Source organism: Tachypleus tridentatus, chromosome 9 (assembly GCF_004210375.1).
Source record: "Tachypleus tridentatus isolate NWPU-2018 chromosome 9, ASM421037v1, whole genome shotgun sequence".
Lineage (NCBI taxonomy): Eukaryota > Metazoa > Arthropoda > Merostomata > Xiphosura > Limulidae > Tachypleus > Tachypleus tridentatus.
Window position 1 is genome coordinate 151,486,090 of NC_134833.1, and position 20,307 is coordinate 151,506,396.

The 20,307-nt window shown below is 37.3% G+C and overlaps 1 protein-coding gene across 1 annotated transcript; it reads right to left on the reverse strand.

The window, feature by feature from the left end:
- Nucleotides 1–451: 451 nt before the first annotated feature.
- LOC143226660 (acetylcholine receptor subunit alpha-like 1) lies at nt 452–11,562 on the reverse strand. Its single transcript, XM_076457895.1, has 5 exons — nt 11,503–11,562; nt 4,018–4,127; nt 3,737–3,917; nt 1,958–2,770; nt 452–1,100 (listed from the first exon to the last, which is right to left on the reverse strand). Exons 1-5 carry the CDS (start codon nt 11,527–11,529, stop codon nt 912–914), a joined length of 1,320 nt encoding a protein of 439 aa, XP_076314010.1. The 5' UTR covers nt 11,530–11,562; the 3' UTR covers nt 452–911.
- Between the last annotated feature and the right edge of the window lie 8,745 nt (nt 11,563–20,307).

Sequence of the window (20,307 nt, forward strand, 5' to 3'; positions counted from 1 at the left end):
GAGTTGGCGGTGGGTGGTGATGACTAGCTGCCTTCCCTCTAGTCCTACACTATTAAGTTAGAAACGGCTAGCGCAGATAGCTTTGCGTGTAGCTTTGTGCGAAATTCAAAAAAATCAAACCAAACCTTACAGTACACCCTTAAAAGGGTCGGACAAATTAAGCCCACTCTGACCCTGAAGCAGTAACCATACCAACACTGCATGATATAAGTAAAGGAAGGAGGAAGTGGTCAAAGAGCGCCTGACCCACCAGGGTACATAGGATTACCCAAATTCTGAGAGATAGAGAGTACACAGTGGAAGAATTGGGTATTATGAACCCGAAATGTCTGTTTCTGTTTACAGCTTATCACATAGAGCACAACACAGAGAACGTGGTACATATTAGAAGTGGACAAAAATGGAGTGAAACAGGAAGAAATACAGAAGACAAATTAATACAGAAAATTGTATTTTATTTATTATAGAGTCGAAAACAGCTTAAAGAACTTACACAGTTTATAGATGAGTTGAAAATAACCATCGATATCTTGACCATAACAGATATAATTTCACTCAATAGAATTATCTATTTTACCCGCTGGTTTCAAGTAAACTCAACATAACTTACTGTAAAATGCACGTGAAATGTTGTCGAAACTCCATAGTGTGTAAAATTCGAGTTCGTTTACAAATGATCATAACAGATATTCGGTTAACATGAATGAAAACTTCCTAAAGTGCGAAAAAAATACCACAAGGATAATATCGATAATTCCTGATAATAACGATAATTCTTGATAATATCGATAGTTCCTGATAATATCGACAGTTCCTGATAATATCGAGTTTCTGATAATATAGATAGTTTCTGATAATATCGACAGTTCCTGATAATATAGATAGTACCTGAAATATTAATGAAGCGATTTTTAATTTTTGAGATGATGCAGGCGAGATGGCGCCATCTTCGATAGGGCCACGTCGATTGGTTGTTGGTCGTCGTACAGAGATGGCGCTTCCAAAATAATACAGGCTGATCCAATTGCACATCCCAGTGTAAACATCCAGAGAAATAATCGATCCAGAATCATAGCTACAAACTGCCAGTCCCCCTCGACCTATCAGAAAATATCAGATACGAAAAGAACACAGTCATCAACTGACAATATTAAATATCCTGCAAACATCACAATTTGGATAGATATGTCAGCTTCAGTTACAAGAACGACTTTATGTCTGGAATCTGAAAGGAGATTTTATTTGAAAATTCCATACTGATACGTTTTATTACCCCTGGTGTATACTTCCCAAAGCTGTTATTTACTCGAAGTGGCTATAACTGTAATATTAAGAGTATTCAACATTTAACTCTTGATACAAACATGGTTATACATCGTTTCTAGGCAATAATAATCGGGTTGTGCGCTTTCTTATATGGTGGTGTTTCTGAGCAGCAGTGTTGAGATGTGTTTCTAAGCAACAAAGATATTTTAGTGTGTCTTAGCAACGGTGCCATGGTAGTGTCTCTAAATAACATCAGTAGTGTGATGAAGTTGCTAGGTAACAGTATTCTAGGGCTGTTACAGTCAACAGTGTTCGATTTTTAAATTTCGTGACACCATCAAACACCAAACGGTTAACAATAGTTCCAGATGTAAAAACTTTACCTTCATCATTAATAAGTTCTTCCTCTTTGTTATTGAGTTTATAAATATAAAATTATTGATTTCACTTAGCTTATTAGACTGATTGTTGCACGAGACAGTGGACTGTATAAAACACATCGATAAGTACACTAATGTTATGAGTAAGGTGGTTATATGAATGGTAACACAAGGGTTAAAACATGCTAATTACGATAGTATTACAGCTGATGGGGTTATATGAAAGGTATCATAAGTCTACGGCATTCTAATCACACTAACCTTATGAAGGTTACGTTAAAGGTTTTAATCCATATATTTTTGAGGCTCACCTCTGAATACCTATCTTGATTATCCATATGTTGGGCAACAAAACGTACGTTTAAAACAGCCTTCTCAAGTTGAGGACATAACTTTCTCACAACGCCTCCCTCAATGTCTTCTCCAGCGGCCGTGTAACTTGTCTCGTGGAAGGTGCATTCGTGCTCTTGAAACCCGGGTTTCCTAGCAGGGTCGAGATTCCGATCATGAGCTGCTCCAAACCCTCTGTCCTCGTGTTTTGAAGTGGGTTCTGTTTCTTCTTCGTTCTGCTTGGGTCTCTTCATTCTCAAGACCTTGGGAAGGATTTCTAAAAACACGGTGCGGACCCATGGGGCCATGTGATGAGTGGAAGGAGAACGGAAGTTCACGTTCAGGACGGTGATGGTGACAAACACAGAAAAGGACACAAGCATCATAGTAAACAGTAGGTACTTGCCAAGGAGTGGAACCGCCAAAGATGTTGGTGGTATGATTTCTGAAAGCAAAAGGAAAAACACACCTAAGGATAACACGATGGATATACTTAAAGACACCTTTTCTCCGCTTTCCGAGGGCAAATAGAACACTACAACTGATAGAAAGGAGATCGCAACGCAAGGTATGATAAGGTTCACCGTGTAGAAGAGTGTCTTGCGACGTAAAGTAATATTGAAAGTGATATCCGGATACGGTTCATCACAACAACTGTAGAACTTCTCTTTACGTCTCGCTGGAACTCCCATGACGTCCCACTCGACACTCAAGTAGAAATCACTCAGGTCAATTCCAACAGCAATATCTGAATCATCCGTGTCCTCTGATTGATGTTTGTGTTTCAGATCCACCTGAGTTCAAACAGAAAGAAGGAAACAGTCCAAACTCTCCATATAGTATCATTTTATAAATATCACACAACATTTACTGTCGTAAAATAAATTAGTTCTTTAAAATCTATCGTACACCCAGTGTCCGTCAAAACTGAGTAACTACCATCAGTACATCAACACATCTGTTATAACTAACTGTATAAACAACATCAGTACACCAACACATCTGTTATAACTGACTGTATAAACAACATCAGTACACCAACACATCTGTTATGACTGACTGTATAAACAACATCAGTACACCAACACATCTGTTATAACTGACTGTCTATCCATCATCAGTACACCAACACATCTGTTATGATTGACTGTCTATCCATCATCAGTACAATAGCACATCTATTACAAGTGACTGTTTCACCATTATCAGTACACCAGCACATCTGTTATAAGTGACTGTTTCACCATTATCAGTACACCAGCACATCTGTTATAACTGAGTGTATAACCATCATGAGTACACCAGCACATCTGTTATAAGTGACTCTCTAACCATCATCACTACGCCAACACATCTGTTATGACTGACTGTCTAACCATCATCAGTACAATAGCACATCTGTTATAAGTGACTGTTTCACCATTATCAGTACACCAGCACATCTGTTATAAGTGACTGTTTCACCATTATCAGTACACCAGCACATCTGTTATAACTGAGTGTATAACCATCATGAGTACACCAGCACATCTGTTATAAGTGACTCTCTAACCATCATCACTACGCCAACACATCTGTTATGACTGACTGTCTAACCATCATCAGTACAATAGCACATCTGTTATAAGTGACTGTTTCACCATTATCAGTACACCAACACATCTGTTATAAATGAGTGTATAACCATCATCAGTACACCAACACATCTGTTAATAATGTTTAACAATTATCAGTACACTAACACATCTGTTATAACTTACTGTGTAACCATCATATGTCCACGATCCAAACTTCATGAAGCAGGTTTGTTCATCGAATGGAAAGTACTGGACATTCATCTCGCAGGAACTCTTGTATATTGCTGGCGGACGCCAGATGACCAAACCGTTAGAATGAAGGGTGGCTTTCGTCATAATGGTAACTTCATAATTTCCGTCAGCGCTATTTCAGAAAAGAAATACGTTTGTCAGGTTATTCATAAAGAGAAAATATTAAAAGGTTAACCAATGGTATTTAATAGAGACAAAAATTAGTGGCTCACTTGTTATACAAGACAATATCCGGCAGCCATATTTGTTCAGCTGGAACATGCAGCTTGGAAACTCCGCCATATTCTTCAGGGTCCCACCTGAGCTTGTAGTCTATCCATTCCTAAAAAGACAAGACAAAATACGATTGTAGATAATATCACCTCTGATTTTGGTCTGTCTATATCTAGCAGACCAGTGTAAACATGAATTAAGACTGTATATAATACCACCTCAGACTGTAGTCTGTCCATACCAAAAGAGACCAGTATAAATATGATTTAAAATTGTATACAATACTACCTCAGACTGTAGTCTGTCCATATCTAACAGACCAGTGTAAATATGATTTAAAATTGTATACAATACTACCTCAGACTGTAGTCTGTCCATATCTAACGAGACCAGAGAAACATGATATAAGATTGCATATAATACCACCTCAGGTTACAGAAGTGAAGAGGCTGACCAGAGCACTATAAGATATTCACCAGGGACTAGGCTACTGTTCCAGTTTTATCTACTACAAAAATACCTACGAGAGACTAGGCTATTTTCCCACTTTTATCTACTACAAAGATATTCCCAACGGACTAGGCTACTTTTGTACTTTTATTTGAGATGGGTGCTGTAAAAGTATCCACCAGACAGTAGGCTAGTTTCGTAGTTTTGTCTACATTTCTAATCATAGTCACATTAACATCGATTATAACCTAAGATGTTTATTGTAACATTAAGCTGTAACAAAATTAAACGTTTACTGACTTACGATTTCAGTCTAGAAACATACGTGTTTGTTACAGAAGACTTCCAGTCACTTAGCCAATGAGAACCACCACCTCAAAGGGAAAATAGATTCAACTTTATGAAACCTATAAACTAATTAATAACTGGAACCTAAAAACAATATAATTATAAAAAAATATATAATTTTGTATAAAAGTTCAGTAGAAAGTTACTTAGGACAATAACTAACAGTATTAGTCCAAATAATAAAAAACATAGAAACCCAGTATTAAGATTTGTTATTGACTAATAATACTATAAGTTTGAAGTAATAAACTACTGTTTAATTACTTAATGTTAAACTTCCCATTTATTTCATTAAGTGCTTCATAACTTAACTTCGTTACATATACTTTATAATCATTAATTTCTTTAAGTTAAAATACGTTTAGAATCTCTAAACGTTCAATTATCCTTTAACAAATGAAAATCACGCATGCGCATTGCACCTGTTGACATTGTTTTGTTTTTCTTTTAACCAAATATAGATTACAGGTAGTGCGTTTTTAATTTGGTGACAAATGCTTACGATATTTGTATCCAAGTGCAGACTACACATTAGCGTTAATGCTGTATTACATTGTTATATAGATATTACGTTACCGATATTGTTGTATGTTATCTAGGTGTAGGTTCTACACTGTTGTTACTGTCGAGTGATTCAGTGACAAACCACCGATAATCAGATCTAATTATTTTAGTTATATATTGTACACAGATTGTGAAATACAGAAGGTATAAAACTTAGCTGAGAATATCTTAGTTAGCACTCACAGACCATGTGACTTCTATGTTAACTAGAATACTATATGTATTAATTAATATATCATGTTCACCACACTATGCGACTTCTATGTTAACTAAATACTATATGTATTAATTAATATATCATGTTCACCACACTATATGACTTATATGTTAACTAGAATACTATATGTATTAATTAATATATCATGTTCACCACACTATGCGACTTCTATGTTAACTAAATACTATATGTATTAATTAATATATCATGTTCACCACACTATGCGACTTCTATGTTAACTAAATACTATATGTATTAATTAATATATCATGTTCACCACACCATGCGACTTCTATGTTAACTAGAATACTATATGTATTAATTAGTGTGTCATATTCACCACACTATATGACTTCTATGTTAACTAGAGACTTATGTGTATTAATTAGTGTGTCATGTCTGGCATGTTCACCACACTATGTGACTTTATGGTAACTAGAAATTGGCATGTGTATTAATTGGTACATTGTGCTTGGCATGTTCATCTCACTATGTAACTTAATGTTAACTAGAAACTGACATGTGTATTGGTACATTGTGCTTGGCATGTTCACCACACCATGTGACTTTACGTTAACTAGAAACTGATGTGTATTAATTGTACATCATTATGCCTGGCATGTTCACCACACCATGTGACTATGTTAACTAAAAACTGACATGTGTATTAATTGGTACATTGTGCATGGCATGTTCACCACACCATGTGACTTTATGTTAACTAGAAACTGACATGTGTATTAATTGTACATCATTATGCCTTGCATGTTCACCACACCATGTGACTTTATGTTAACTAGAAACTGACACGTGTATTAATTGTTACATTGTGCTTTGCATGTTCACAGTTGTCACGAACACTTCTCATTTCATGTATTGAGACTTGTTTAAACACTTTCCACGTAACTATTTTGTATGTTCACTTCTTTGATGAAAATATTATAGTAAATAAACTGAAAGCCATCAACACTCCAGTTTGTTATCAACCCAATGACTCAGGAATAACCGCTATGTTTGATAATTATATGGTTAACCTCTTTAATTTATAATCAACGTTTAGAAATAAGAACCATCGGCTTTTATCGGCTTCAGAACAAACAACTCGGGAGAGTGACCGACTGTACGAGTTATCCAGAATGTATCAGTTACGAAAGTAGATGTATTAAATAGTTCAGAGATTTCTTCCTCGGCGAACATTCAAAATAGAGTACATTCTGCACGTCGTTTTTCTCTACCTTATATTTAAGAAATGTCTCGATACCCCAAGAAACATTAGATAGAAATATGACAGTCCTTGTAATTTTTCTCTGTTGTTTTTCACACAAGCATGCATGAAATAGAGAGAAATTTTTGTCTTTTCAGAATTTACACGAGCTAACATAATATATCTGCTCTTTACTGCGAGGTTCAAAGACATCTCATGATTCACGGGAACCTCAGAGAACTGATCAAACCCGTGTTATCGCAAGGGAAGTCCGCACCCTAAAACAAGCCCAGTTAGGGCAACCGTAGCACCCGAGTACGAATGTCATGTTTGGTATAACGAATAATTGAGTTCGACACTTCTGTGATCCCAATGAGACGAGAAAGACCAGCGCTGATGCTGGATTCGGGTTAAGCGATCCAGTGAACCAAATCCTAGGCTTCCCTTCACTCCTGATTGTCCTTATAGATATGTTTCGAGCTCCAATTTCTTGGGGATTACGCCATATAAATAAGGACACCTCCCGGACCGCCCCAAATCCGCCTGCCAAATTGGGCCTTGTTAACTTCAGGACTGTGTGAGAACAAACTAATTGACAAACGTACAACGTGAATAAATTACTACATTTAACATCGCTGACACAACTACATATTTGTAAGTTCTGCGCTATAAATAAAAGTACTTAAATATACGTTCTGCGAAACAAACGTTGTAATTGTAACAAAAAATATCATCAAATGAGGTCATTAAATGTGGCCACAGGTGTTCCCTCGGTGTGGAACGCGGTGGAGAAAGTCCTGTACTTTCAGTTTATCTCTCCTGGGATCTAAACATCCAGAAGCGTGTTTGCCGTGAAGGTGAGAAAAGGATCCTGCTGGTTGAGGGGCCCAACTCAAACACACAACTATGGCCAGGAATTCCTGTAGACGAGTGGCATTGGGGTGTCCCCTCGGCTGGTCCACTTGGACTAGAGTCAACCAAGTTCTACAGTGTTGGACATTCTCAGTGTGTGTTGTGGGTATTGTGTCTGATGCTGGTGTTTGGGTACAGTGCTCACGAAACCCTGGCATTGCTGCAGTGTCCTTATTTGGCATTGTAGTGCGTCCCCTCGTTGGGCTCCATGGTTAATGAAGTCAGTGGGCACCGAAATGTTTTTTCTTTATTATGGATCCACCAAATCAAAATAAAAAAAATATTGATAAAACAACCACAGGGAAACAACCACATCTTGAAGATTCAGAACAGCAATCTTCAACCCGTTTAACACTTGTATCACTTCTGATATTACATTCTTTATCAGACAAATCTTCCGAGCAAATGTCTTCCCTCTTTATTCAGAAGGGACAAGAGGGGATTGCTGGCTCTCGTAAGTCGGTCAAAAACTACGTTATGGGGACATCTTGAGGGAAACAATTATTCCAAAACACAGTGAACTCCTCTTGCATTCAAACACCATTGGGGATATAACCATTGAAGTTATTCCCCACGCTACTTTGGGGATATAACCATTGAAGTTACTCCCTATGCTACTTTGGGGATATAACCATTGAAGTTACTCTCCACGCTACTTTGGGAATATAACCATTGAAGTTACTCCCCACGCTACTTTGGGGATATAACCATTGAAGTTACTCTCCACGCTACTTTGGGGATATAACCATTGAAGTTACTCCCCACGCTACTTTGGGGATATAACCATTGAAGTTACTCCCCACGCTACTTTGGGGATATAACCATTGAAGTTACTCCCCACGCTACTTTGAATTCATTATGAGAAATTATTGTTGAAAGGAATTTGAAGAACATCCTCGAGTCAGAGATCGTCGCTGGTTTCTCCGCCCAAGGAGTTTCTGCAGCGAGGTGTATCTTCACTCACGAAGACAGAATTATTCTACTGGACAATGTCCTGTTGCTTGGCGCCATGTTATTGTCTTCCCTTTCTCTAAGCCTGGAAAGGATCCCAAGATTCCTTCAGACTATCGCCCAATTGGTTTTATAAGCTGTCTCTGTAAGATCTTAGAGATGATAGTGATTGCTCGAATCAAACAACCTCCTCTCGACCACCCAGTATGGGTTCCGACGACTACCATGGACCACCTTAAACCCTCAATCAGGGAGGCCTTTCTCAAGTTACAACATTTTGTTTCTGTATTTTTAACATTGACAAAGCTTATGATACTATGCAAGAGTATTGCTTCCCGCAAGACCATTCACATGGATTGTGTGGCCATTTTATTTAGCATTCTTAATGGACAGGCGATTCCAAGTTCGTGTGGGTTCGACATATCCCCGTTCTTTTTCACGGGAACTTAGAGTCCCTCAAAGCTGTGTTCTGAGTGTCACACTTTTCAATATAAAAATTAATGCTATCACTGAACAACTCCCTCTCACTGTTGCAAACGGATTCTCTGTCAATGACTTTCACATCTCATGTCAGTCATCGAACACGAATTACATTAAGCGGCAGCTACAGACTGTCCTCAATCGTTTACTGAAGTGGACTACAACAAACGGTCTTACCTTTTCTACCTCTAAATCCGTTTGCTGTGGTCCACTTCTGTTGCTAATAATGTATTCACCCTAATTCCGAGCTCCGTCTTGGTGGAGTTGCATTTCCTGTGGTCCCTGAAGCAAAGTTCTTGAGGCTTATATTTAACCGTAAACTGACTTTCATTCCACATATCAAGCAGCTATGTGTCAAGTGTACAAGGGCACTAAAATCCTCCATGTCCTCTCTTCCACCTCTTGGGGAGCAGATCGATGTTCTATGCTAAAGATCTATCGTGCCCTCTTTCCATCGAAACTGGTCTATGGCTCTTCCAAGACCTCGGCCTTGAAGATGTTTTACTCTGTTCATCATCAGGAGCCCAGAGTTTACACACTGAGTCTCATGAACCCCCTCTACACCTTCACCATTTCTAACTGTCTTTACTGTCAAAACATCGACCCTGGAGTTGTGTTTTCCTTCCTCGATGGGCCATGCATTTTCAGAACAGGAAATCTGTCATTGTTTCTTTTGGCCTTCGTATCCAGGCACAGTTGAATGAATTGGATCTATGCTTGGATGAACTGCTGTGTCCACTGGTCACCCCATTCCTCCATGGCTTATACCCATTCACAAATTTGACCTTTTTGTCATCTGAAGAAGGCAGATACTCCCGATTGGAAGTACCGTCTACAATTTGCCGGACATCTTTCGAACCATCCATTCCCATTTTACAGATAGTTCTAAATCAGGTGACTCCGTGGGCTCTGTCATGGTTTGCTGTAGTTTAGAGGTTGTACACAGAATCCCCTCTACAGCTTCTGTGTTTACTGTTGAACTGTACGCCATTTCTCTTGCCATGGATCACATAGAAGCTAAGCAGTACTCAAACTGCACTATTTATACTGACTCACTTAGTCCTCTACTGGCCCTGGAATCGCTTCACATCAGTTCACACCCTATTCTCGCCGATATTCAAAACCGACTGGCCCATTTCTCTTTAACATCTACTTCTGTCCAGTTTTTCTGGATACCAGGCCACGTTGATATAAGTCTGTCTGCTCAGGTGCTATCACTGCCGTGCCTGTTCCATACATGGACTAAAGTCCTGTGTTCAAGGCTCAGCTCTGTGCCAGGTGGCAGTCGACTTGAAGTGACCAATGCGATAACAAGTTTATCCAGATCGAACCTTCTGATGCTATTTGACCACCTTGCTTCCGTAAGAATCGGAAGGAAGAAGTTGTCCTGGCTGGGCTACACATTGGTCATAGTTTTTTAACTCATTGTTTACTTTCATATGGGACTGAAGCACCAGTGTGAGGTCTGTGTGACACTCAAGACACACTAGCCCACATTCTACTGTCGCACCGTCGTAATGACCGTTAGCTGCAGCACCCATTTTAGATACACTTTTACCATGACTTCACCCTCGACATTGGACAGTGTCATCGGCGGTGGTGACACTGTCCACCTCAGCTATATTTAAAACGTTTTAAGGGCCATTGGTATTTTTAACCCTATTTAAGTTTTCATCAGCTGTTTAAAGTGCATTTACTTTTACACTGATTCTTTTTTACATCTTAAAACGATTTTAACTTCATTCTATTCTTTTTACCGTTTGTTTAGCGCAGATATACCACTTGCTAAACAACCAGACAAGCAGTCCACAGGTATGTTAACCTCCCAACTGTACGTTCTTCCACAGGTATGGTTAAATATGCATGTGTGTGTGTGTTTTCTTATAGCAAAGCCACATCGGACTATCTGCTGAGCCAACCGAGAGGAATCGAACCCCTGATTTTAGCGTCGTAAATCCATAAATACGTATGAATTGTAGGTTAACTGTACATTATGTCATTGATATTGTTACATATTTAATTGTAAGTCGTCCCCTCAAGATGGTTAAATATCTATTAACTGACTCCAGCAACTATTTTAACTCTGTGGTATCTTTAGCTGTCTTTAATCAGCTGCAGTACCAAATTGGTCGACACTTTTCGTGATGGATTGGTTTATCTAATGAAAGAGTTCTCTTTTCCTCACAAATCGTTTGTTCTTAAAGTAAACTGTGGTCATGAATAGAAAGCAGTGAGATAACAAGTTTCAGTGACTTGAAGATATTTTAACGACACGTGTTTGTGAACAGATATATTTTAAACTTACAAATTAAAATTGTTAATTTCTTCCACACAATCTTGTATTTTACGTAAACTCACCTGTTCCACCCACACGTTCGTTGTCATTATCTGGCTCTTGAGGCTCTGTGGAGAAATAAAAGTTAATCAGACACAGTCAATAAGTAAAAACAACTTAGTTGTCAGAAAAACTGGCCAGACATAGTTGATAAGTAAAAAACACATTCAACTCCTACAAAAACTGTAAAAAGTGTTATAAATAAAAACAATTTATGTGTCACAGTAACTCGCCAGACTCGACTAAAAATCACTTAGTTATCAGAGTAACTGATTTTAAGTAATACAATTCATCCAAAATAACGTTTACTGATTGCGGATCATAATATTAGACGTAAGTATTTAGTTTGTGGCTTCCTGAGGACAATTAGTAACAAAACACCTTGGTAGGACAGTGAGTAACAAAGCTCCTCGGTGGGACAGTGAATAACAAAGCTCCTTGGTTGGACAATTGGTAAAAAAGCTTCTTGGTGTAACAGTGAGTAACAAAGCTCCACGGTAGGACAGTGAGTAACAAAGCTCCTTGGTTGGACAATTGGTAACAAAGCTTCTTGGTGTAACAGTGAGTAACAAAGCTCCTCGGTTGGACAATTGGTAACAAAGCTCCTTGGTTGAACAATTGGTAACAAAGCTTCTTGGTGTAACAGTGAGTAACAAAGCTCCTCGGTGGGACAGTGAATAACAAAGCACTTTGGTTGAACAATTGGTAACAAAGCTTCTTGGTGTAACAGTGAGTAACAAAGCTCCTCGGTGGGACAGTGAATAACAAAGCTCCTTGATTGGTTTTGGGTTTAAGTTGTTGTAAAAGTAAGGCTTCAAAATAAACCAATATAAAGGAACGCCTTTATACCTATATTAATATAATAAAATAAATAAAATTATATATTCAAACATCTAATACCGCCCTCTACATTTCGACACACAGTTACACAACCCCTTTCAAACATGTGGTCAGCTTCCGGTCAGTTACTTCTTTCTTTGTGAACCTGACGATGACAGAAGAAGGTCGAAACGTTGTTCGCTCTTCTATGTAAAATATTTTCACAACCCAAACGAGCCGTTTTTGCATATAAAAAGGTAGATCAGTTTCCAGTTACAAGTAGATACAATACTTCACTGAAGTCTGTAGAAATACTTTTTTGTGTGGGAGGAAACGGTCCTCTACCTGTGGTCCGTCTACCACATCTTATTTCAACTGTAACGGAAACACATAACATGTTTGAACTATTGTTCATTGTTTGCTCTTGTCAGAAGTCAAACACAAGTATAACGTCTTTCAAATGATTATGTTTTTCAGTTGTTTCGTGAACCCCCAAAGTAGTTCACTCCCCAGAGACTTCGAGGGACTAAATGGAAACATCCTAAATGATTTATTGTGTCACAACTTCAGTTGCTAGAACGCACGTAAATAAACGAATTACTTTAATAATAGTAGACTTTACAACAAACAAAATGACATGAAATACCTACCCAATAGAAATGTAATGTTTAGTAACAAATGGTCAGTTTCCAGTTACAAGTAGATACAATACTTCACTGAAGTCTGTAGAAATACTTTTTTGTGTGGGAGGAAACGGTCCCTCTACCTGTGGTCCGTCTACCACATCTTATTTCAACTGTAACGGAAACACATAACATGTTTGAACTATTGTTCATTGTTTGCTCTTGTCAGAAGTCAAACACAAGTATAACGTCTTTCAAATGATTATGTTTTTCAGTTGTTTCGTGAACCCCCAAAGTAGTTCACTCCCCAGAGACTTCGAGGGACTAAATGGAAACATCCTAAATGATTTATTGTGTCACAACTTCAGTTGCTAGAACGCACGTAAATAAACGAATTACTTTAATAATAGTAGACTTTACAACAAACAAAATGACATGAAATACCTACCCAATAGAAATGTAATGTTTAGTAACAAATGGTCACTATCAGCAAACTCATAGAAAACTCACAACCATTAACCACGTTTCTGTATCGTGCTCATGTAGCACGATAGCGAAAACTTGTAATACGCTTAACGTTGGTGTTGCTGAGCGGTGTATCTGATTACAGAAGGTAGGTGGTTAAAAATCAGTATTAACCCTATATTCCCTTTCTCTTGTTATACAAGCGTACAAAAACAGTTATGTGCATTAACTCAGAGGAAATCTGGCGGTTGTTATAAGTTAAATAAGTCGTTCTCCTTAACTTTATGGAAAATTACATTCCTTTTGACTTTTTCTTGATAAACGAGTAGCCCAAGAGTTAGTGGAGGGTTAACCGCCTTACCTATGATCTATCACTTCTAAATTAAGAACAGATAGCGCAACTATCTTTGAAATTTAATAAGCAAACAAATCCTGATTCTGAACGTTATAAGCTTTCAATGACGTCACAGGAAGGAACCCAATAAGTATCAGTCAGAAAATTCCAGGAGCAAAATCTTCAATGTCTTGTTTTATCAGAGTTTTTATCCCCATGATATAAATCTTCATTAGTGAAAACAGAGTAAATAAAAGTGTTTACTATAGAAAGCTGATATCCATTGGTATCAATTACTTTTTTATTGCTTTCTTCTTTTGTGTCTGAATAAGGTTATAAACGTTCTGACGTCAGAACTCAAATATATATATTTCTATTGCCATGAACACTTTTATTTCCCTCTCTCTACAGATCAATAGACTTTGGATCTGTGTACCCCTCAAAGTCCATCTCTTACAAATAAGTAATGAAATGTTGGATCTGTGTACCCCTCAAAGTCCATCTCTTACAAATAAGTAATTAAATGTTTAAATATCTCTTTTTGTTCGTTATTGTGTATCTTATAAATAGCTCGATAAGTTATTATCTTATAATAAACGTGGTAGTTAGAGTTAAATAAATATGGATACAGTTTCGGTTTGAATTTCACGCAAAGTTATGCGAGGGCCATCGCCGCTGATCGTCGCTAATTTAGCAGTGACAGGATAGATGTAAGGCACTTAGTCAACACAACCCATCGCCAACTCTTAGAAAAGTATTTTAATAACGAACAGTAGGATTGATCGTAACGTTATAACGCCCTCACATTTGAAAAGACGGGCATGTCCGATGGCAGGAATTCGAGTCCGAGACACGAAGGGTGAGAGTCGAGGGTCCTAATCACTATGTCACGTCAGGCTTAGGGGTACAGAAAAGTTTTTAAAAAACAAACCAAATTATTTCGTCTTAGCAGTTTACTAATCTTTAGACACAGTCGGCGCAGATACCCTAGCTGCTTTGTGCCACAAAACACCAAATCAACCAACCAACAAACAGTAGTTACCTAATGTACCAGTATTTTACAACTGCAGGTATCTAACCCCAAATCTTACTTTTACAGATTGTTAAAATCCACTAGCAAGCCCCCAGGGAGTATTTATTTATCAATGTACAAAGTATTAGAAATTTCAAAGCTATATGAAAAAAATACACATTTTTAAAACGTTTATTTACAACTGTCTGAAACTTTATATTATTTACGAACTCGTGGGAGGTAAGGCAGTCCAAATTATGTTTGTTAACTAACCCCTTTTTGTCTTTATTTAAGATAATACTGAGTAAGGAAAAAATTACAGGTCGAATGTAATTTGTTCACCATGCTTTTAACCTATTTGCCTACTTAATGTACTTTGTACGTTCGTCTACGTGAAAGGAAGATGGGTAAAGACAAAAGGGTTGTGGTATGTAGTAACTAAAGATGAAAAATAGACATATCATTAACACATCCTGTGCAGTTTGAATAGGATATGGTAAGGTTATATCAAGTAGAGTAAGTGGTCAGCCACATTTCGGTATCAGAACCTCAATTTTTAGGGTTGTAAGTCCGTGAACTTACCGCTACCCTACCCTAACACGAACACAAGTAAAATAAATGATTTTCCGACAGCCCACTTCTCACAGACTCATCGACAAACCTGAAGGATTAGAACGCTAGAAACCGGTTTTCGATACCAGCGGTAGGCGCATCCCATTATTGTAGCTTTGCACTAAACAACAAACAGAACGAATGAGTTTCGAAAGAACGATATTTCATACTTCGATCAAGAACTATAATAACGAAATGGTACGTGAACTTACGAGATTTAGTAAGACTGGAATCTGAAGTTCTTCCGTTTCTATTTCAGTACACGATTACCCCCCGCGGCACATCAGAATGTCTGCGGACTTACACCGCTAAAACCAGGGGTTCGATAACTATGGCGGGCAGAATACAGATAATCTACTGTGTAGCTTTCTGCTTAATTCTAAGCAAGAATAACAATTGAGTGCCCCGTGGTAAGTCTACGGATTTACAACGCTAAAATCAGGGATTCGATTACCCTCGGTGGACTCAGCAGATAACCCGATGTGGCTTTGCTATAAGAAAACACACACACATACACACATACAATAGTACACAATTATTTTTAAACGTTCCCTACAACTCGGGCCCCGGCATGGCCAGGTGGTTAAGGCACTCAACTCGCAATCCGAGGGTAGCGGGTTCGAATCCCCGTCACACCAAACATGCTCGCCTTTTCAGCCGGGGGAGGGGCGTTATAGTGTGACGATCAATTCCACTATTAGTTGGTAAAAGAGTAACTCAAGAGTTGACGGTGGGTGGTGATGACTAGCTGCCTTCCCTCTAGTCTTACACTGCTAAATTAGGGACGGCTAGCACAGATAGCCCTCGAGTAGCTTTGTGCGAAATTCAAAACAAACCAAACCCTATAAAAGGTTGCTACACAAAACGCTTTTTATCTTAAATCTCCAAATGGGAGAGAAATTTAAGCGAAATTCTCTATTTTTACAGAGGGAAATTGCAAACTTAAATGATTTCCAACAGAAATGACAACTTTTGAAAAGTCAGTGAAAGCTTACAAATTCACAGATGAAAATATTTGAAATAAAAATAACAACTAGTGACGATAAAAATGAAATGTTGAAATTCATGTAGCAGCAAAACATTTATTTGTCTTGACCAGATGAGCACGTGATGAGTGGGGTACATGTTGCAGGGTAGTGGGGTATGTGTTACAGGGTATATACACTCATTGAGCTGTTGATTCCGTGATGGAAATGTCTTGATCAAAACTTTTTATAACAATCAAATATACCATGATTTTCCACCACAACAGATGTGGTTCGTTTGTCAGGTGATATTTAGCGCTGAGCATGAAATTGGAAATCTGTGATCTTCCCATCACGTGTATCGAAACAGTAGATAACATATTTACTATCTAGCTGTCAATAATACTTTAAACATCTCCTAACGTATTCACTATCCAGCTGTCAATAATACTTTAAACATCTCATAACGTATTTATTATCCAGCTGTCAATAACACTTTAAACATCTCATAACGTATTCACTATCCAGCTGTCAATAATACTTTAAACATCTCATAACGTATTTATTATCCAGCTGTCAATAATACTTTAAACATCTCATAACGTATTCACTACCCAGCTGTCAATAATACTTTAAACATTTCATAACGTATTCACTGTCCAGCTGTCAATAATACTTTAAACATCTCCTAACGTATTCACTACCCAGCTGTCAATAATACTTTAAACATCTCATAACGTATTCACTATCCAGCTGTCAATAATACTTTAAACATCTCATGACGTATTCACCATCCAGCTGTCAATAATACTTTAAACACTGGCCACGTATTTAACCTCACACATTAGGCTAACCGCGAATACTCAAACATACGACCAGAGTAAAATGCCGACTGGAAGAATTACGACTGGAGTTAAACCGTTTTGGAGATACACGTTAAAACAGTGAGCTAACTGGAGTAAAAGGATATCACAACTTCAGGAAGGCAGCCATTAGTGTTTCCTCTCCATGGTTTTCTGGATAACAGCAGGATCCAAACATACATTCCAGCCCAATACTGGACAAAACTCTCCGTAGCAATGTGAATATTACGGCTACGAAACAGAACCCTCCTACTCGAATGAGGTCATAATGAAGCAGAGGATATCTCCTGTTACTACTCACAACCTTCCACAACACATGGAAATCAACAGAATCTTCATGAACAATAAACTGAAATTGTGGTAATAACTTCAACCACAGTTTCATGTAGCTCCCATAGGTTTCTGTACCCTTGGGTTTCGACTGAAACCGATGTCTACATTCAATGAAAAGTCTGTTAAACGTGTGGTTTCAGACATACTTTGCAGAATCTTGTTATAATAAGAATTGTGGTGTTAAGAACCAGTACTTTAACATGCAAGAGATACATGAAACTGGTTGAGTCGGAACTTTCTTTTCAAGGAAACCTGTTCTTGTTTTATCTTTCACGTTGTCTAATCATACTTTAAGTTCAATATGCACCAACCTTCCGAGGTTGTCCACAGCCACGAAATTAAACACTTTCAGTTTCCAGATGGTCCACTTCCATAACGTTAAACACTCTACGTTCCCAGATGGTCCACTTCCATGAAGAACACTGAAGGCTACTTCGTTTATAATTTTGTGCCCTTTGAAAATCTCTCAATTGTAATATCTTTGTTTGGAAAGAACTGTGATGTATCCTTACAGCCATCATGTCTTCCGTGGCAGCATTACATTGTCTAATGACTGGATATTCGCTGGAAATCCAGTATACAGTTGCTAAACGTGCCACTCAGGACAGCACTGTTTGTATGTACTGTATTACAGGACAGCACTGTTTGTATGTACTGTATTAACATTTTGTAATTGGTGTACGTGAAATGCTTTTCCTGTCAAGTAGAATGTAGTTTCGTTTCTAAAACAAGAAATCGTGTTAATCCATTACAGATTTTACAGTGTTGTCATGATGGATTTTCAGTTTATTTTTACTTCTTATCTTAGTGTAGGGCTTACCAATGGTGACATCACTTGTACAGGATGCAAGTTTTTCTTACTGAACAAATAACTGCTTTCAGACTACACGTCACATCTTCCTGCACAACTGACTTGTTGGTTTTATGTCTCTAATCTTGAACTGCCAACCACAGTGAAATCAACTGGTTCACCCAGCAACTCTTCTCTAACTACTCTTTACCAACGAATAATGGGATTGAACATAACATCATGATGTCCCTTGTTGAAAGAGCGACAATGTGAGGCGCTAGGTTTCGACCTCACTATCAGACGTCTCTGCACAGCTGAATTAGAGTGGATGAACTTGTAAGGTAGCGTTGCTAACGGAACGCATAAATATCCGTTTCAAAGAAACTGTCTCCAGGGGTATTGGATTCCGAACTTTTCCACGCTGTCTTCCAGACGTTAGTTTAAAAATCAAGCCTAAATGGCACTAAACAGTATTTTAAGTTACATAATTTGACCATACTTGAAATATCTCCAAACATATTTCGCATATCATTGTAGATTTATAGTGTGGGCAAGTAAGTACAATATAAAAAAATATTTCATGAAAATACCACACTCTTAACATTTAACAAAAAATGTGGTCTTGTCGTCAGCCTCAACATGTTTCATTTAATGATGTACTTAAGCCTAAATCCCTGCCATTCTCGCACTCTGTTGAGTAACGTAATTAAGTTTAAAATCATTGTTGAACATAGTGCCAAATTAACAGGGTTTTAGGCTTAACTAAGTTAGTAAACAAAGTAATTAAGCCTAAAGCCTTACTAATTTGGAACTTTGTTTAATAACATAATTATGCCCTTTTAGTCTTTCTTTAATAATACAGTCAACGTTAACACCATAATAAGTCTATTATTTGTTTAATAATTGTAACCAAGTCTAAACGATACCAATCTGTTCAATAATCTAAGTCGTAAACCGAATTAATGTGATATTTTGTTTAATAACTTAATATGGATTAAAACTCCTATTAATGTAACATTTTGATAAGTAACCTAATAAGAACCCCCCAAAATACAAAGCTTTATTTCATAATGTGATTAGGCCTAAGAACATATCAAATATTAACATTTTTTATATCTTTCTGCAGTATGACACAAAACACGCATCTCTGCAGTGTACATACATTCTTAGAAAACAACACGTATTAGATCATTAAACGTATTTAAATAGTGACACGAACGTTTTAAAACAATTCCGTTACTTTTACTTATCAGAACAGAAAGGAACCACAAAAAGACAGATGTTAACCCATTTTAAAAGAAAGTGACGAGTCAGTTAATCAGGTTTTCTATCAAACGACATGGGTAATAAAGGTGTGATTTATTTTATTACTGTTTGGAAAGTCGTCTTTTACTATTTGATAATAACCTAATTAGTGATAATTCGCATTCTGCTTGTTTATGAATTTCACTACAGTTACCAAATTCAAATGGCTGATTGACTACACGGTTTACATTACAACTGAAACACGAAATCAATTATTTACATTCAATGTTCACGTACACATTAAATACAAACTATTTACAGAGAAACTTAGTCATGAACATAGATTACGTAAAAAACTGAACGTGGATTTGAATATCAAATAGCAAAAGATCGCCATATGAAATCAGAAAACACGAGTTTCATTCTACGTGTTTCTTATTCTCATATAACGGAAACAAACTACTTGTTCATATCAATCAGTTTGTCATGAAATATATTTATTTTATGTACGTGTGTATTTGAAAGTGTGTATAGATGTTATACACAACTGTGTCTTGAGCTCTCCTTCTTTCCATGAAAAGAAATTATTGTTCAAAGAAATTGAGTTGTTTTCTTGACTTTAAATTATAATGTGATAACAAGCTATCACGTGAACACTAGTCGATGATTTATAGTAACTTTTCCATTAATGAAACATCGAAGTGTTAACGGTTAATGATTTCGCTTGATAAATATAATAAAATAGATATTAAGACCATAATTGATAT